Consider the following 17,296-nt stretch of genomic DNA (forward strand, 5'->3'; position numbering starts at 1 on the left):
AATTCGATATGAGGCATGAATTCTATTTAAGGGTTATAATTAGGAAGGAAGAAGAAAAGCTGTAGAGGTAGCATATGGAAGAAAACATGGGAGGATTGATTATTTCTTTGACATATCTTCTTGTAGAGTACCTTAAGCATGTATAGGTTTTAAACTACTAACTAACTTGCGCACACATATTAACATAATAGGAATACGGTAACATAAACAAAGCAAATCTATAATTACCAGCCATCTCCAGTGAAGCCAAGAAAACCATTTAGGCACCCTAGGCATTTGTGAAAATTTGTCTATGATATGATGGATATTGTCCAACTGTACTTGAACAGTCTGAGAGAAATCAGACAAATTAAAGCAACCCATTTCTGGGATCTGACTCTCCATATTTTTTTCCACACTTTTAACTCTATTGCTATAAAAGCTCATTTGTTTTATAAAGCAGGCCTAAGTATGTGTGTGGAAAGTGCTGAGAGAAGTAACTTACTAGGGTTAGTAGGGATTTCTTTTTAGAGACACTCTGTCCTGCACACTCACCAAACGGACTCTCTTTTCCTCTTTTAGCTGCTTCCACACATCACTATACATTTCGTCCAGACCCTGCCGGGTTTGCTTGTAAGTCTCCAGCTCAACTTTTGTGTCCTGTTTTGTTATCTGCACCAAATAAGAACACCAGGAGGAATGGTTTACTGACAGGAGCAAGCTAACTACAAAGTATTAAAAATACACCGTAATTTTTTTTTGTTATCATTAATCTACAATTACATAAAGAACATTATGTTTACTAGGTTCCCTCCCCCACACCCCATTACACTCACTGTCCGTCAGTGTAGTAAGATGCTGTAGCATCACTACTTGTCTTCTCTGTGTTGCACAGCCCTCCCCGTGTCCCCCCCACTATACATGCTAATCGTAATACCCTCCTTTTTTCCCCCCGCCCTTATCCCTCCCTTCCCACCCATCCTCCCCAGTCCCTTTCCCTTTGGTAACTGTTAGCCCATTCTTGGGTTCTGTGATTCTGCTGCTGTTTTGTTCCTTCAGTTTTTCTTTGTTCTTATACTCCACATATGAGTGAAATCATTTGATACTTGTCTTTCTCCACCTGGCTTATTTCACTGAGCAGAATACCCTCTAGCTCCATCCATGTTGTTGCAAATGGTAGGATTTGTTTTCTTCTTATGGATGAATAATATTCCATTGTGTATGTATACCACATCATCTTTATCCATTCATCTACTGATGGACACTTAGGTTGCTTCCATTTCTTGGCTATTGTAAATAGTGCTGCCATAAACATAGGGGTGCATCTGTTTTTTTCAAACTGGGCTCCTGCATTCTTAGGGTAAATTCCTAGAAGTGGAATTCCTGGGTCAAATGGTATATATATTTTACGCTTTTTGAGGAACCTCCATACTGCTTTCCACAATGGTTGAACTAATTTACATTCCCACCAGCAGAATACACTGTAATTTTTGAAAAGGTAGGACAACTTCTATTATTTAAGCATAACAGAGAAAGGTTAAAATTTTAGTATTTTGAAATACCATTGAACTTGAAGGACAAGTTCAAAGCCAACTAACTTTTGAAAAGTTACGCTCAGAAAACAGTTTCTATTTAATTTTCTTTAAAATGGAATGGCTGTTCTTGGTGGGACAGGCCCCCATTTGAACCATCATTCAATATGGATTATTTATTGAGCATGTTTTCAGCATTAGGTGAATTATGAGTTGAATCAGATGTAGTCTGTCTCTATCTCACTACCCCCAAATCATCAGGTGAGGAGGCTGCAAGCCAGGAACTCTACAAAACAACAAGTGGATTCTCTAGTGGAGGGAGGGGCAAAGAGCTGTGGGAACATGGGAGGAGGAGGGCCTCTGGTCACCGATGTGTGCCAGGGGTGCATCACAGAGGACCCAGTGCATGTGCAGAAGCTGGAGAGGGAACAGGAACTCTCTAGTACAAAGGCCCAGAGGCGGGGGAGCAGTGCACTTGGGAAACCCCAAGTGGTCCAGGTGGCCTGGGAGTGACGTGAGAGTGTGTAATGGCATCAAACAAGATATCTTTGCACATTCTGAGGCCCAGGTCATCGTTAAACTATGAGCTTGAGATCTGAGGTGATCTGAGGTGGACACGGCAGAGAAACCAGCTGCCCAGCTGTGAGACTGCTCTTACCTCCACGCTCTTTTCACTTCTCTCACGAATTAATTCATTTTGTTCTCTTAATTGCTGCTGTTCTTCCTGAAGTGAACAAATCCGGTCTGTTGCAGCTGAAAGCTGATTAAGAAAGATTTTTATATTTTTTAACATCACATTTAATTTTACTGTTCAAATTAAAAGCTAACATTTGGCATCTTCACAACTGGCAACGTATTTTCACATATTTGATACTTTATTTTTAAATTTTATTTCCTTGTTTAGAAGAAGTAATACATTCACATGAATCAAAACTCCGAAGATACAGAAATGCATATAGTAAAATCTCTCTCCCACCCCTTCCCCTGGCCATTTCTGCCCTGCTCAGATTTTCTCCTGTTATAAGTGATAGCATTCATACTACTTAATGTGGGCAAAGATTAGTGGACACAAAATAGCCGGAATGTCCAATATTAGGGAAATGGCTTAACATAAATTATAGTGGAAGCATAAAACAGAAATATGTATTTATTAAAATGTTTCCAAAAACTTGTAGTGACTTGAGAACATACTTGTGATATAATATCAACAGGGAAAAAGAGCAGGTTATATAGTAGTTCTCACCTCTGACCTAAAAGACCAACTATGTTAAAATGTTTAAGAAAAGATGGGACCATAGATACCAAGTGATAAAAATAGCTGTCACTTAGCAAAGGAATCATGGGCTTTCTTCCTGATTCTTCATTGTTTTCAGTTTTTTTCTAGCCAGTCGGCAAAAGAGTACTTTATCAAAAGATGGAGAATGAAAGAGTCTTGGGAGAGGCATCCCAACCAGACCACTGGAGACGTGCTCTAGGAAGACTTCCTCGCCTTGGATGAGTTCCCAGGGTTTAGGGAGGCGTGTATACAGGCAGAATGCCTTTTGGACCTGCTGAGGAGAGGCTACCAGGAGAGGAAGGGTACAGGGCTAGATATGTGAACCAAGCCCTCCTTCCCTGGCCTCCGAACACAGCCTGGAGAGAGAAGGCGAAGCTGGAGAAGGAGAAAGAAGCTGGCCACCTGCCCCTGCAGCCTGGCTGTGTTCTTGGTCGTTAGCTGACGGGGCCCAGGAGCGCTAACTCCTCACCTCCTCTTCACCAGCAGTGCCCAAGTCCACTCAGGCTCAGAGCTCAGGACTGGGGTTTCTGAACATAATTGCCAAGCCCAAATGAGAAAACTGAAAGCTCTGAAGGAGGTGCCGATTGCTACCAGGGAAGAAGTGGCAAAAAGCATAAGCTAGTTCCCATTCCACTCTCTGAAGATATAGCGCGCACCCCTGAAGAGAGGCATGCTTTTCTCTAAAGGACATTTTCTGTTATAGTTGTTTGCTTTTGAAGAAAAAATAACCCAATTGTTTAGTTTCCAAAGCATGCCACCTTGTCTGGGAGAGCAGAGTGAATCTGTTCTAAAGCAACTAACTGCTCGAATGCCTCACACACACCTGTTGGATTAGACGCATCTGTATCATACTCGTCTAATTTAATCTTTACAACAATATTATAAGGTGTGGATGATCATCCAACTTAAGAGATGAGAACACTGAGGCTCAAAGACCTGCCTACCCACACGGAGGCCCTGAGGCCCACCCACCCAGGGTGAACGCACGCCCTCCAGTTCTCAGTGTGTGAAGTCTGCCCCAGGATGCCTGCCCATGGACGCTGCCTTTCGATTTCCTTCACCTCACACAAATCTCTCCTGAAAGCTTTCCAGGGCTGGCCTCTCAGGAGACAGCAGTCAGTTTAAAGTGAGCCTGCAGCCAGGTCCTGCACTACAAAGGCGAGCTCTGCCTTTCTCCTTCAGCTGCAATCTGCCTCCACACCGAGTGGGGGTCACTCTCCGGCCCCTCTCTCAGCCCTCTTCCTCCCCAGGGGACCTGGCAGGAGGCCCGCGCAGCCAGGGACCACTACCTGTGGAAAGCCTCAGAAAGGCCGGGCAACCCCCCAACTGCTAACAGGAGACAAGATGTGTCCACCAAGGAGACTGGCGGGCAGCTGGCAGCAAGCCTTCTTCCTCGGCCTCACCCTCCTTCTTCCTGTCCTTTCATGCTCTCTCTTCCTAGTGAGAAAGCAGAGAGAGACCACACTGTGGAGAGGCTGCGTCCATGCTCCTGCGAGGCTGGGACCTGCGAGTGCTAGGTCAGGCACTTTTCCCTCAGAACAGAGTCTGAGCCTCTGGGGAGGGGGGTACACACTGCATCGTAGGAAGGCGGGAAAAGAAGAAGAGCCGGCCTTCTGCAGGATGACCTCGAGGGGGTAAACCTAGTCACCTAGAACTGGCCCACGGTCAGCTGCACTCACTGACTCATGGGAGCCCCACACAGGGAGGAACAAGACAGTCTGAGGAGGCACGTGCAGCTCACCCTAAGCATAGCCATTCCCAATTGTCTACTGAGAAGTTCTGGTCGGAAAAACCAACCATACCATTTCTCTTAAGCTTGAGTCTTCCCGTTTTAAGAATTTCATAAGTTACAAACCTCTTCTTGAAGCTTTGAATTAGTCTTTTCCAAGCCATCTATCTTGTTCTGCAGATCCCCAACTGTGCAACTATAGAAAATGAAACATTAAGCAAATGTGAACTTATAAAGCTGTTCTCTGATCTGGAAGCAATGAGAAGAGGGATTACTAGATTTCCTGTATGAAATGGAGTGTCCAAGGGTCTCCAATTAACTCAGAGATGAGAATTCTAAATATGTGTGCATGTGTATACATTCATTGAGAAGTTTTCTCCCCAAAATATGCTACCTATTTCTTTATCAGCCAATTGGAAAGAAAATCATGTTTCCCCAACATAACAGATGGGAACCAAATGGCGCTGGTGGCCAGTAGACAGAGTAATATTCCCAAAAAGATACTGGTGCTTTAGGGTAGGAGGATCAAGTGGTTTTTTAATCTTTTTTATACTTTGCTCCATTTTTTCAAATATTCTTTAAGTAGTTTGTACTACTTTCATACTGAAAAATATGTAAAAAGCTAATGTAGACTTGATAAAGAATAATAACCACCACAATAATAGTAGTGGCTATCTTTTTGGATGATGTGCCAGGCCCTGTTTGTTCTAAGCACTTTAAATGCATTGATCCATGTAATTCTTCCCACAGTTCTGCGAGGTAAACCTATTTTACAGATAAGGAAACCATAACTTTATACTGAAAAACTCATTCATGTTCCTACCCCTCTGACGGGGTGGTCACCTGGCTCTGGAACCTGTATTTTAGGCAACAGCTCCCTCCTGCCTAAAACTGGTGCCTTTTGCCAGTGTTGGGGGTGGAAAGAAGGAGACCTGACAAGGCTCATGAGTCAAAGTTTAAGGATTGGGTGGGAGACAGACAAATAAAGATACAATGACACAGAATGTAAAAGGGAACAAATAAAAGATCCAAGGGAATTAAAAGTTTTCAGAGTATACACGTGTCAATTCTATACCAACTATGTAACAGAAATATCAATAACATCTCTATTTTTCTTAGGAACTATAAATTACCAAAAACGGCAAATGCTCAAGAGGAGAAAACCTAGCTGAAGTAACCACTTAAGAAAAAATGAAAAGCCGGCCAAGTATTTTGCCTTCATAAAGGCTTTGAGCTTCACGTTTTCCAGGAGCAAATGATGCTCACAAACTGGTAGCTGTCTCCAGGCAAAGAAACAAGGCAACTGTCCTAACTCACATGAAACTACAAACCCTATTACCACACTGGAGGGAAAAACTGCATGACAGTCAGGTCAGGTCACATGTCAAAAGAATGATTAATTTACTACACTATCATTAAGTACAGTTTATCCCTGTGACACAGGGCAGGTCCAGTATGAAAAAAGCCATGAATAAAATCCGTCACATGAGGAGATCAAGGGATAAAGTCACGATTACCTTAGTGGATGCAAAAAGGCATTTGATAAAATTCAACATCTACTCCTTACAAAAGCTCTCAGTAAACTAGGAATCTAGTTTGAGAGAGAGGATCTCTCAAAATAACAGCCAAATCACACCTAAGGAGAGTCTGGAGTAGCTTCTCCCTCGCTCCCTTCCAGCCCACGTGCCAGCACCTTCCACTGTTTCACTAGCTCTGGGGGCCAGAGCTGCTCCTGCGGAGCACCACTCATGGGCACCACACGCTCTCCAAAGGGGGCGCAGCCAGAGAGGATAGCATGTCTCCCAGATTCATTAAACGGGGTCTCTTCCCACCCCCACCTACACCTCTGACAATTAGCTTCATAACACACAGCAGCAGCTTTCCAACCGAAATGAAAACCCAAGGTAAAGAAGCCCGCTATCGCTGCTGAACTGTCCTCAAAGGACCAGTGGCTGTCAACCCTCTGTCCCGCCCCAGTGCACCACAGATGTCTGCTGAGTCCCCGCAGCACCAGTGCCATCACAGCAGGGCTCCAACTGAGTGGCTGAGGGTTGGGGGTAGAGTCCAGGTTTACTTTAGTTATTCTCTAAATTGTATGACTACACAAAAGAATGAACCAAAGAACTCCTAAAATCTATTTCTCAAAAAAGCATACTTCTCTGGTATGTACACAGGAGCACTGCACGGTATGTTTTTCCTGGTTTGGAAAAATCGTTATAAATATATGGCAACTCAAAAAGGTCCCATGAAACAAGTACCAGGTGCTGAGAAAGTACTGCCACTGTGACTGACGATGGAGACTTAATTCTAAGCTTTGAGACATGGGAAAGCAGAGCCTTACCTTAAGTGCCGGTTAAGCTCTTCCACATAGTTTTTTTGGTCCAGGACATCAGTAATTCTTTCATGCCTTTCAAAAGAGCATAAACAGAAGAGAAATTCTTTTCACTCATGGTTAATACTCTGTAACTGTCTCCCAACCTTTGAATCAGCCAGAAGTACCACAAGGAAACCAAGAGATGGTCAGAGCCCATTAATGTCTGTACTGCCCCAGAGTAACACAGAGCAAGGCTGCTGGGTGGACGGCATCCAGGGTCTTGGGAGACAGAAGAAATGCCCCCTGGATGTGCCCTGGAGCCCTGTGGCAGGCAGGGCACCAGGGGAGAGGAGAGAGGCCACCAGCGTGCCAGGCGGAGACACCAACAGCCACTTGCAGGTGCAGCCGCCCTTGTCAAGATGCAAGAAAAGGGGACTGAGAGCCTTTTGTCAACAAACCTGAGACATCCCTGGTGTATGTTTTCTATTTTAATTACATATATTCTTTCTCTGTAGTATACACTCTGAAGTACCACACAGAAATGTGGATCCAAGTTCTTTTTTATCATAACATAAATGGTAGCATGTATACAGAATTTGCTTTTTCTTTTCTTTTTTCTCTAGGACTTCTTTTAAAAAGAATGTTCTTGTAAACAAGGATGAGGGCAAACTACCCAGGCATGAAAGCACATCCATGACACACTGGGATCAAAGAAGCCCAAAGGCAACTTATATATGTAGCAGTACCGTCCCCTTTCCAGGCAGATAAACTGTAAAGCAAATTATACTACCAGCAAATATACACCCGCAGGGCATTAAGAAAAGGTTTGGGAGGAGACATGAGTAACTTCCTTTGAGGGAGGAATGGGAGTGGGAGTGAGAGAGAGACGAGGGCACAGTGCGATGGGGAAGTTTCATTCAGATTCTCTACTCTGCAGAGCCTAATGCCTTGCGCAATGGCAATATTCACGTATTACCTCTGTAATTAAATACAGCTAAATAAAAACTAGAATTTCAAACAAAGCAAAACAAACGTAGCATTCTTTGCCAGAGTTCCACTAAACACGCGAATGACAACAGCATACAATGCAGTACTTACTCTTTGCTGCCATCAAAATCCTGCACATCCTTAAGGTAGAGGGAAAAATCGATCACTCCAACCTGGTCAAAATAAAATGCTCAAGTGTAAATAAAAAATAACCTTTCCCCTTTCCACAAACCCCAGTCTTTAAAATTTAGGGTGCTTACATCCCTGTGTCCTTCCTACATTGTTAGGCTAATCAGCTCCATAAAACAGTAACCAATTGAACAAACAAACCCAAATGAAAATACCCCACCATTATCTAGGAGAAAAACTTACTAAAAATCTGAATTTTAACAAATATTCTGAAATTTTACCACATAGTTGATTAACTTTGTATATTTATTCAATAAGCAGGTTGTTGACAAAGATCAACAAAGTTCTTTGAGTAAAAAGTAATAAAAAAAGAGATCTGGGTCTCTATACTAAGAGGTGACCTTAACTGACTCTGACTCCTTCCTGTCCCAGCTGTGGTGAAATGGGCCCATTGGGATTCCGGGAACATTGTCCGCTGCTGCGGGCACTAGGGAGGATCCAGACCCCTCAGACATCTAAATGGCAAGGGATAAAGCCCTTGGGAGAGAGCAGGTGGGGGTGCTGGTCTGTCACCCCCCTAACTCCAGTGAGTAAAGCCACGCCTATTTGAAATACAGGAAAATTGCATCCATCAATGGAAAAATGTTTAAATCAATTCTGGTATAGCCATGTCACAGAACCAATGCAACCATAACAGAATGAAGCCAGTGGAGGTGCAAATGACATAAAGAAAGCTCCAGAGTAAAATTTTAAGTCAAAGATTAATATGTAAGCATTAATCCTTTACAGTAACCCCCTTATGTGAATTCAAAGCTGTGTGATGGTTCCAGCAACTTCTCTGCCATGCCTCCCGCCAATCTACATTCCGACCCTTGAACCTAGGTGGGCTTAGTGCCTGATTTGATGAGTAAAAGCAGCAGAAATTATGCTGTGACATCTGTAGCCAGGTTAAGGAAGGCAACAGTGGCTTCTTCCTGGCTCTATCTTTCAAAGGGCATGTGCCTTTGGCATTCCAAGCCTCCATGAAAGAAGTCTGGCTACTGTGAAGCCACCAGCCAGAGACCAGGTGGAGGGACCACAGGAGGACAGAGATACCCAAGAAGGCCCTGCTGATCCAGCTCCCTCCTCCCCAAGCCACCTCGGCCCAGAAGACAGACCAGCAGGACAACAAGCCTTCGGCTGCCAATTGGTTGTGACCATGGGAGCCCCCAGCAAGAGGTCCTGGCCTCACTGTGCCTGGCCAATCCCCAACTGCAAGTCAGTGGCTATTACATTTGTTGATTTCTTACCCACCAGAAAACCAGAGAAGGTTTAGTTTGGAACAAAACCTATGCATGCATAAATGCATAAAAACCACAGAAACAGTTCTGGAAAGATTGTCCCCTCAATTCTTACCATTGTCTGTGGGCAAGAGCATGGGACTGCAGGGGGCAGGGGAGGAGGGGAATTTGATTTCATTTCTAACTTCATATGCTTCTGTATTAACATTTTTCAATGAGTATGCATTCTTTTGTAATAAAATCAAACAATAAAAAGAAATAATACAATAAAATTAATTAATAAAAAGGAAATATATATTCAACTGGGAAAAAAAAAACCAATAGAACGAGGAAAGTTAACACCAACAGTGGAAATGAATGGATTAGAAAGCAAATAAAGCCCCTTTCCCAAAGCAGAACTGATGAATAAAAGCAAGAGCTGGTTCTACAGGGTCAACAGAGCAGACAAAGCTCTACTAGGTGTGATCGATATTTAGTAGCTGAGGGAAGTGGGATTTAAGAAGCTGTGAGAGGCTACTCTCATACAAGTAGTAGATCTGAATGGAGGGAAGGATTTCTGAAAACAGAGAAGTGACTTCACAATTGCCCAAGACATCGGGAACCAATAACTTGACCAAAAGCAATGCAAAAAACTACAGTGGCAAAGAGCTAGGGCCAAAACAAGCATAAGGCTGAAGTGTCATGCCAGTAAGTTCTAGGGAGCCTTCAGAGAAAAAATAATTCCTGCCCTAATAAATGGTTATAGAAAATGAGAGAAGAATATCATCCAGCTTATTTTATGAGGTCAATGCAATTCTGACACTATGAAGTGACAAAAGCAGTATAGAAGGAAAATTCAGAGGTTTCCCTGATAAGTGGAAATACAAAACTTCCAAATAAACCAGACACAAAAAATCTGGCAGTACACTGAAAATGTACTATATGATGACCAAGCAGGGTTTATTTTAGGAATGCAGGGGTAATACCATAATAGGAAACCCATAAATTAATTCAGTGCATTTGTGAGTTAAAAACAGATATCACATCTCACTAGATGCCAGAAAAGGTATCTGACAGCATTGAACATTCATTTATAATAAAACTATAAAGTATATTAGACTAGAATGGTACTTTCAAACCATGAGCAAAAGGATCCTTCAGACATTAACAGCAAACATTCATACCTCACGGTAACATAAGAGAGGAACTGCATTAAAGAACAGACCAGGGGGGCTCAGTCACATCTATTATTTAATAAAAATTCCAACTGAGTTTTTATTTTGGAATCTGACAAAATGATGTTCAAGTTCATCTGGCAGACAGCCTGAACTATCTCCGAGAAAGAAGCATAACAAAGTAGGCAGGAGGTGACTGCCAGAGCATAAGGCACATGTGTGGCACTAGGAACTAAAGACTGTGCTAATGGCACAGGAGTAAGGAGATCTTGGGGCTAGAAGGAGCCCGGGAACGGGCCTTAGTGTATGATGGATACTCAACACATGACAATGGGTGGAATTTCAAATTAGCAGAAAAATATAGTTAATACAGGATGTTGAGAAAACTAGTTTACTATATGTAAAAGAAATCTAGACTCCCACTTCCTGCTATACCAAAACAAACAACAAAAGGCAGATTATCTAAATGTAAAAAATACACAGTGATTTTAAAAATTAGGTTAATTTTAGATGGGGAAGGACCTTCTAAGCACAATACCTTAGGAGGTATAAAGGAAAAGGTCATTACATTTGACTACCAAAAAAAAAAAATACCTTCTACAGGGAAAACCAGCTCCAGCCCTGACAAACCAGAAAAAAAGTTTTTAACAAAAATTCCAACAAATAGTTAATGCTCTTAATCTATATTAAAGGAGCAGAAAAAGATGGAAAACTCAGAAAAATGGGCAAAGGTGATGAACAGGTAGTCACAGAAGCTGAACCAGATGCCAATGGCAAACACAACATGAAATAAATACTTGGCTTCTTAGTTCTCCAACTGGGGACTTGAGATGATGAGTTGGTTGGTATATCAGATTGAGAAAGCCAAAGAATGCTCATCACAACATCGCAACATTCATGCGAATGTGTGTGTGCTCTGACTCAGCAATCTCACGTGTCCTACAGAAATAAATGTACAAGAGTACAAACAGGTATGAGGATGTTTACAATACTGTTATAATATGGAAACGACCTAAACTGAGAAGGCATTGGTTAGATAAATTATGGTACATTCACAAAACGGAATTCCATACAGCCACTTAAAATGGTTTATATCTCTATTAACATCAGAGCTATGGGGGACATACTGTTAAATAAAAAAGTTATAAAATGATGTGCCTGGATTAATCGTATTTTGGTTTAACAAAAAAAGAAAATTCCAAACACCTTTCTCTAAAATATATAAACACACACACACATACCCTTATTCATGTGCTGGAATATACCAGAACGGAACACTATATTAGCTGTCTCTGAATAATGGGATTATGTGTGATGTTTTGTTTCTTTTAAAAAATACTTCTTTAATTAGGCTTGAGATGGATTAATGATTGTACATTGAGCGTTGACCCCCCTATACTGAATTTTATTGTTGTTAACAACCATTTGATCAATAAATATGAGAGATGCCCTCTCAAAAAAAAAAAATACTTCTTTGTATTTTTTGAAAAAATTTCAACATATGTAAACAACAGAACTATTGGAAAAAAGGGAGGAGAATTTACGAAAAAAAAGCTGCCCTGGGCACGGAAGGATTGGGGAAGCATTAGATCTTTCAGGTCCACACTTGTGGCGGGAATGGCGGGAATGGCGGGAAGAAGGCTGGGCAGTGGCCCACCACAGCTACAAATGCCCTGAAGACGGTGGAGGTCGGGGGTGGGGGTGGGGGGCGGGGATTCAGGGTGTCTGTGCCCCTCAGACATTTACAGTCCCTGCCACCGATGGCCCAGCTCCTGGCCTGGCCTCCGCCCCCGCCTCCCTCCTGGGGCATCCTGTGCTCCAGCCTCAGCCCTGGTCGCCCAGCCCATCCCCAGAGGGCCGTCCCGTCTCTCCGGGCACTCTGCTCTCACTACCCACTTCATTGGTGCCAGCGTAGATTGATCATCTGACTTCCCGAAACTCTCCTGACTCTCTGTTGCCACTCCCTCCCCTTTCGGGACTTCCAGAGCTGGTTTTGGTTGTCTCTACTCTTGGCTACTCTCACCCAGACAGCCGCTAGATTGATCTACCTCAAACCCAGGCCTGGTCATGTAAGCACAGGGCTAAGAACCTCCACCAGTGTCCCAGAGCTCCAGGGACCAGAGCGGAGCCCCTCAGCATGGCCCAAAGGCCCAACACACGGCCCGGCCTCCGCCTCCGCCTCCCTCCTGGAGCACCCTGTGCTCCAGCTGCAGAGAGCTGTTTCCTCTTCCCAAACATGTTGCCTCTGTGCCTCTGGCCTGGCACCACCCTCTAGGGGACACTGCTGCCACCTGCCCCTCTCAGGTTCAGCACACGTACAGGTCTGCAGATTCTACGTTCAATCCCTGGCCCAAAGCAGGCATTCCATGTAGAGTACAAATTCCTGTTCTACCTGAGAATCCAAGTCTTCTCCTTTTAAGCAGAGATTGGCATCAAGAACATTGAGGCCCACCAGCAGACCAACGATCACCATCCCTTCTTCCTCCATCATCAGCGCTTCGGGCTCATAGAACTCACTAAAAGAGAGTGACAGTTCACCACCCCTTCTCCCCAACGGCCCTGCCTCCCACAGCCCTGCCTTTGGCCTCCTCAGATGACTGCCTGGCTGCCAACTTCCCCAAGAGCCAGAAGCTCCCTGGTGTGAATTTCCTTCTGCCTCTTATTTCCTTCTCCACCTCAAGGGTGGCTATTTCTTCTCTGGCCTTCCCTCCCTTTCAGGGGCTTCGATGGGCTCTTCCTACTTCCAGTCTAAGGCTCTCCTCTGTTTGGCCTTGGACTGGACTCACCTTTCCATCTCCTCCTGGCTCCTTTGTTCCTGACTAGTACTCCACCCATCCTGTCTGCAATTGGATCCTTCTTCCACATTGCTATGAACTAATTCTACACCTACACTCATGTCAGAGGGGAGCAGGGTCCCAGAGAACCCCTGCATCCAAGAGTAAAACTCTTCCCTCTTTCCTGCATCCCACTGAGCAAAGTGCAGATGCTGGCTGCTTGTACTTCCTTATCTCCTAGTCGCCTCAGCCATATGCAGTGGGGCCCCATCCCTGTCAATTGTTACATGTGTGCAAGGGCATGAGAACTTTCTGTCTGAGAATTTGCTCATTAGCAGAAAATCTGTACCTCAAAGTTACTCACTGTAACTGTACTCAAAGGTCAAAGGACATGAAATATTTGAAATCAGTATTTGTCACGTAAAGATATGTTCAATCAGAAGCCATGGCTTGAAAACAGTGAAAAAGTTTGGGTGGCAGGCTCATACTCTAAGACATTTACCTCATTTCAACAAGAGAATTAACTCTAGAAAGAGTCCTCCCTTACTAATTCTCATATTCTAGAGAAATTCCCTCTATAAAGATTTTTGTTTGTATAGTTATAAAAAATAACCAGTCATAAGTATCAGAGATAGCCAGTTGGTCTCTACTGATGCTAAGAGATTCAAAATTTGACAAACTGGATATGGAATCCTGAAATAGGTTATAGAAGTATGGTCTCTTACAAAAAGCAGAGGTTTATACTCTAAAATTGCCCACTGCATCTAGTGCTAAAATCATTTTTTCCTATTACCTTCCAATCTAATAAATACAATTTTGTTGAAACTTGAGGGAGTAGGTTGTCAGTTACTCAGTCTTAGGAATTTCTGAAGGACTGTCTTCAAAATTACTTTTCAAAATGAAAAGCAATATATAAATCTTCATTCATAATGACTTTTAGGTATTGCTGCTCAAAAGATGAAATAAAGCTGATCCTTGAACAACACTGGGGCTGGGGATGCCAAACCTTGTAAAGCCAAAAATTTGAGCAAAAGTTTTGACTCCCCCAAAACTTAAGTACTAATAGCCTACTATTGGTTTATGGTAGTAAGTGATAAAATAGACTGGTATCTATATATGTGTTACGCACTCATGACATACCTAACTTCTTATTTTTTGGTATTTCTAGACTATGTGGTTCATTTGTGAATTTTTTCAAATTGTTGCAAAATTCAAAAAAATTTCCCATACATTTATTGAAAGAAATCCACATGTAAGTAGACCTGTGCGGGTCAAACCTATGTTGTTTAAGGGCCTTTTAAGTAAACCCGTGTTGTTTACTGCTCATTTAAAACTAAGTCATGGAATATTTACGATTAATAATAATTCGCATAAAATCTGTGGACATTATATATTCTTTATTTCAAAATGATCTCTAGAACTATGTTCTAATTATTTACAAAGCAAAAGATGAGCAAAGATAGGTGCTGAAATACCTTAAGAGATGTTTACTGTCTATAAGCACTTTCAGATAATCTGCCAGTTTCTTTTGCATGAGTGCAAGATACAGCCAGGCTCTGCCTCTTCCCACAGCTGTCCTAGAATTCAGAGAATCAAACCGTTAGGGCATAACAACAACGAAAACAAAGAAAAACTCAATCTAGCCAGAGAGAGGCACACATTCCCACATGGACACATTGTGAGTGCAGAGAACACTGCAGGAGGGCTGCTTTGAGGCTGAGGGGCACCACACTGCCTGGATGCCCGAGACCCCTGGCTACTCTTTCAATTGTCTATCACGGGAATGTTTTTTGTTTTGTTTTGTTTTGTTTTTTGATAGAAGAGGAAAAAAAATCTCAATCCATGAAAATCTGATTTCTAGAACAAATACACTTAGATAAAATTTTGCATATATTCATGATGTTTCACAGGGAGCCAGGAAATATTAGATTAGCTAGATCTGCATATGGACAAAGATTCTTTCAAAGGATGAATATGTGGAACATAGTGTTTGTTGAAGTGTTGAAGTCTGACGGGATTTCTAAGGCATTAGCTCAAAGGTGCAATTATATTTTTAATGTGATAAAATACATAAAATTTACCTTTTTTAGGTGGCTATTTCAGTAGTGAAGTACATTCACATTGTTGTGCAACCAGTCTCCAACACGCAATTTTGAAAGGGCCTGATTTAAGCGTCAGAAGAAAAGAAAGCCTCCCAACAGCAGACCTGACACTGTTTAAGGAGAAGACTTGGACTAAGCAGAGCACCTGCATCTGTAACCTCCAGGAAAATATTAGAGGCACTGCTGTAATCCGTTTCTGCCTTGAAAGGAGCTCCCGGCGGCTGAAGGCCTCGCTCTGCGTCCCGGGGCTTTCAGGAGCGAGGTCCACAAGGGTTAACTAACTTCGCCACTACAAAGGGCTTTGAGCCTCCCACCCTCCAAATGATGCTAAACCAGAGTAAAAAGGAAATAAAGTAGGGAACAAGATATTTAATTTTGGCATGAGGTGTAAAACAGACAGGTGCTGCTTGGTGGGAGCATAACGGGACACAGCTCTTAGGGCAGGCGATTGGTGGCCACAGGTTTCCGAAATTCTACATCTAGTGGTATGTCCTAAGGCATTTTAGTTTCGGACGTACACAGACATGTATGTTTGAGGATGGTCACCACTGCACTGTTTGGATAATCAGAATTTGAAGACAACTACAGAGCCCAAAGGGGCGGTAAATAAATGAGCTATACAACCAAATGCTATGAGCCCGCTTCAAAATGATGTAGCTGAATAGTTGACACAGAAAGGTGTTTAAAATCTAACACTAACATCAACGTTAGAAATCTTTTTCTGAAACAAAAGCAAAAATAAACAAGTGGGACTACATTCAACCGAAAATCTTCTGTCCAGCAAAGGACACCATCAACAAAATGAAACGGCAACCTATGGTATGGGAGAGCATGTTTGCACACAATTGATCTGATAAGGGGCTAATATCCAAAACATATAATGAACTCACATACTGAACACCAAAAAAATATATAGTATCATTAAAAAATGGGCAGAGGACCAGAGTAGACATTTTCCCAAAGACATACAGATGGCCAACAGGTACATGAAAAGATGCTCCACATTGCTGATCATCAGGGACATGCAAATCAAAGCCACAGTGAGCCTCACACCAGTCAGAAGGGCCATTATTCAAAACACAAGAAATAACAAGTGTTGGTGAGGATGTGGAGAATCGGGAGCCCTCCTACACTGTTGGTGGGAATGTGATTGGTCCAGCCAGTGAGGAAAGCAGTATGAAGGCTCCTCAAAAAAACTTAAAACTGGATATACCATATGACCCAGTAATTCCACTTCTGGGAATCTACCTGAAGAAAGGAAGTCATTAATTTGAGAAGATATATGCATCCCTATGTTTAATGTAGCACTATTTACGATCACCAAGATATGGAAGAAACCCAAGTGCCCATCAATAGGTGTGCTACATATACACAATGGAATATTACTTAGCCATAAAAAAGAAAGAAACCTTGCCATTTGTGACAACATGGATGAACCTAGAGAGTGTTATACCAAGTGAAATAAGCCAGGCAGAGAAAGAGGAATAACATATAGTTTTACTTATCTGTGAAATGTGACAAAACAAATAAAGCAGGAACAGATCATAAACACAGAAAATGAACAATTGGTTCCCAGGATGGGGGCAGAAATAGGTGAAGGGGATAAAGAGGTACAAACTTCAAATTATAAAATAATTTAGTCACAGGGATAGTAGTATAGCATAGGGAATACAGCTCATAATATTGTAATATCTTTATATGGTGACAGAAGGTAACTATACTTATCATGGTGACCATTTTAAGGAAAAGGAAACTGAGGCTCAGAGGATGCAAATTTTGCTCAAGATCATGTGACTAATGAGCAGCAGAGCTGGGACTGAAGTCTAAGTACAGTGTGACTTTTGCTCCAGTGTGTTCTGATAGCAGGGGACCAGGGCGAGCGCTCCTCTTGCACAGGGAGGAGTTACACACAGGAGGCATTTTTGAAGTCCTGTTACACTAAGAAGGAGCTCACTGTCAGCTAAACCCACTGTTTCCTCTTAAACCCAGTGGAGCAAGCAAGGGACAAGCCTAAATATTGAAGTCCTCCCTGTCTGCCAA

General features: G+C 42.6%; 1 protein-coding gene across 2 annotated transcripts in view; it reads right to left on the reverse strand.

Annotated features, from left to right (window-relative positions):
* Positions 1-17,296, reverse strand: part of RUFY1 (RUN and FYVE domain containing 1) — a 53,121-nt gene that overhangs the window by 24,456 nt on the left and 11,369 nt on the right. For both annotated transcript variants that reach the window (XM_073221741.1, XM_073221742.1), the window contains exons 4-10: positions 14,630-14,731; positions 12,773-12,896; positions 7,929-7,990; positions 6,858-6,923; positions 4,643-4,712; positions 2,170-2,271; positions 535-651 (exon numbers count right to left, since the gene is read on the reverse strand). In XM_073221741.1, coding sequence (XP_073077842.1) covers positions 535-651; positions 2,170-2,271; positions 4,643-4,712; positions 6,858-6,923; positions 7,929-7,990; positions 12,773-12,896; positions 14,630-14,731 — 643 coding nt within the window. The remainder of the gene's footprint in view (positions 1-534; positions 652-2,169; positions 2,272-4,642; positions 4,713-6,857; positions 6,924-7,928; positions 7,991-12,772; positions 12,897-14,629; positions 14,732-17,296) is intronic.

This window comes from Manis javanica, chromosome 14 (assembly GCF_040802235.1).
Source record: "Manis javanica isolate MJ-LG chromosome 14, MJ_LKY, whole genome shotgun sequence".
NCBI lineage: Eukaryota > Metazoa > Chordata > Mammalia > Pholidota > Manidae > Manis > Manis javanica.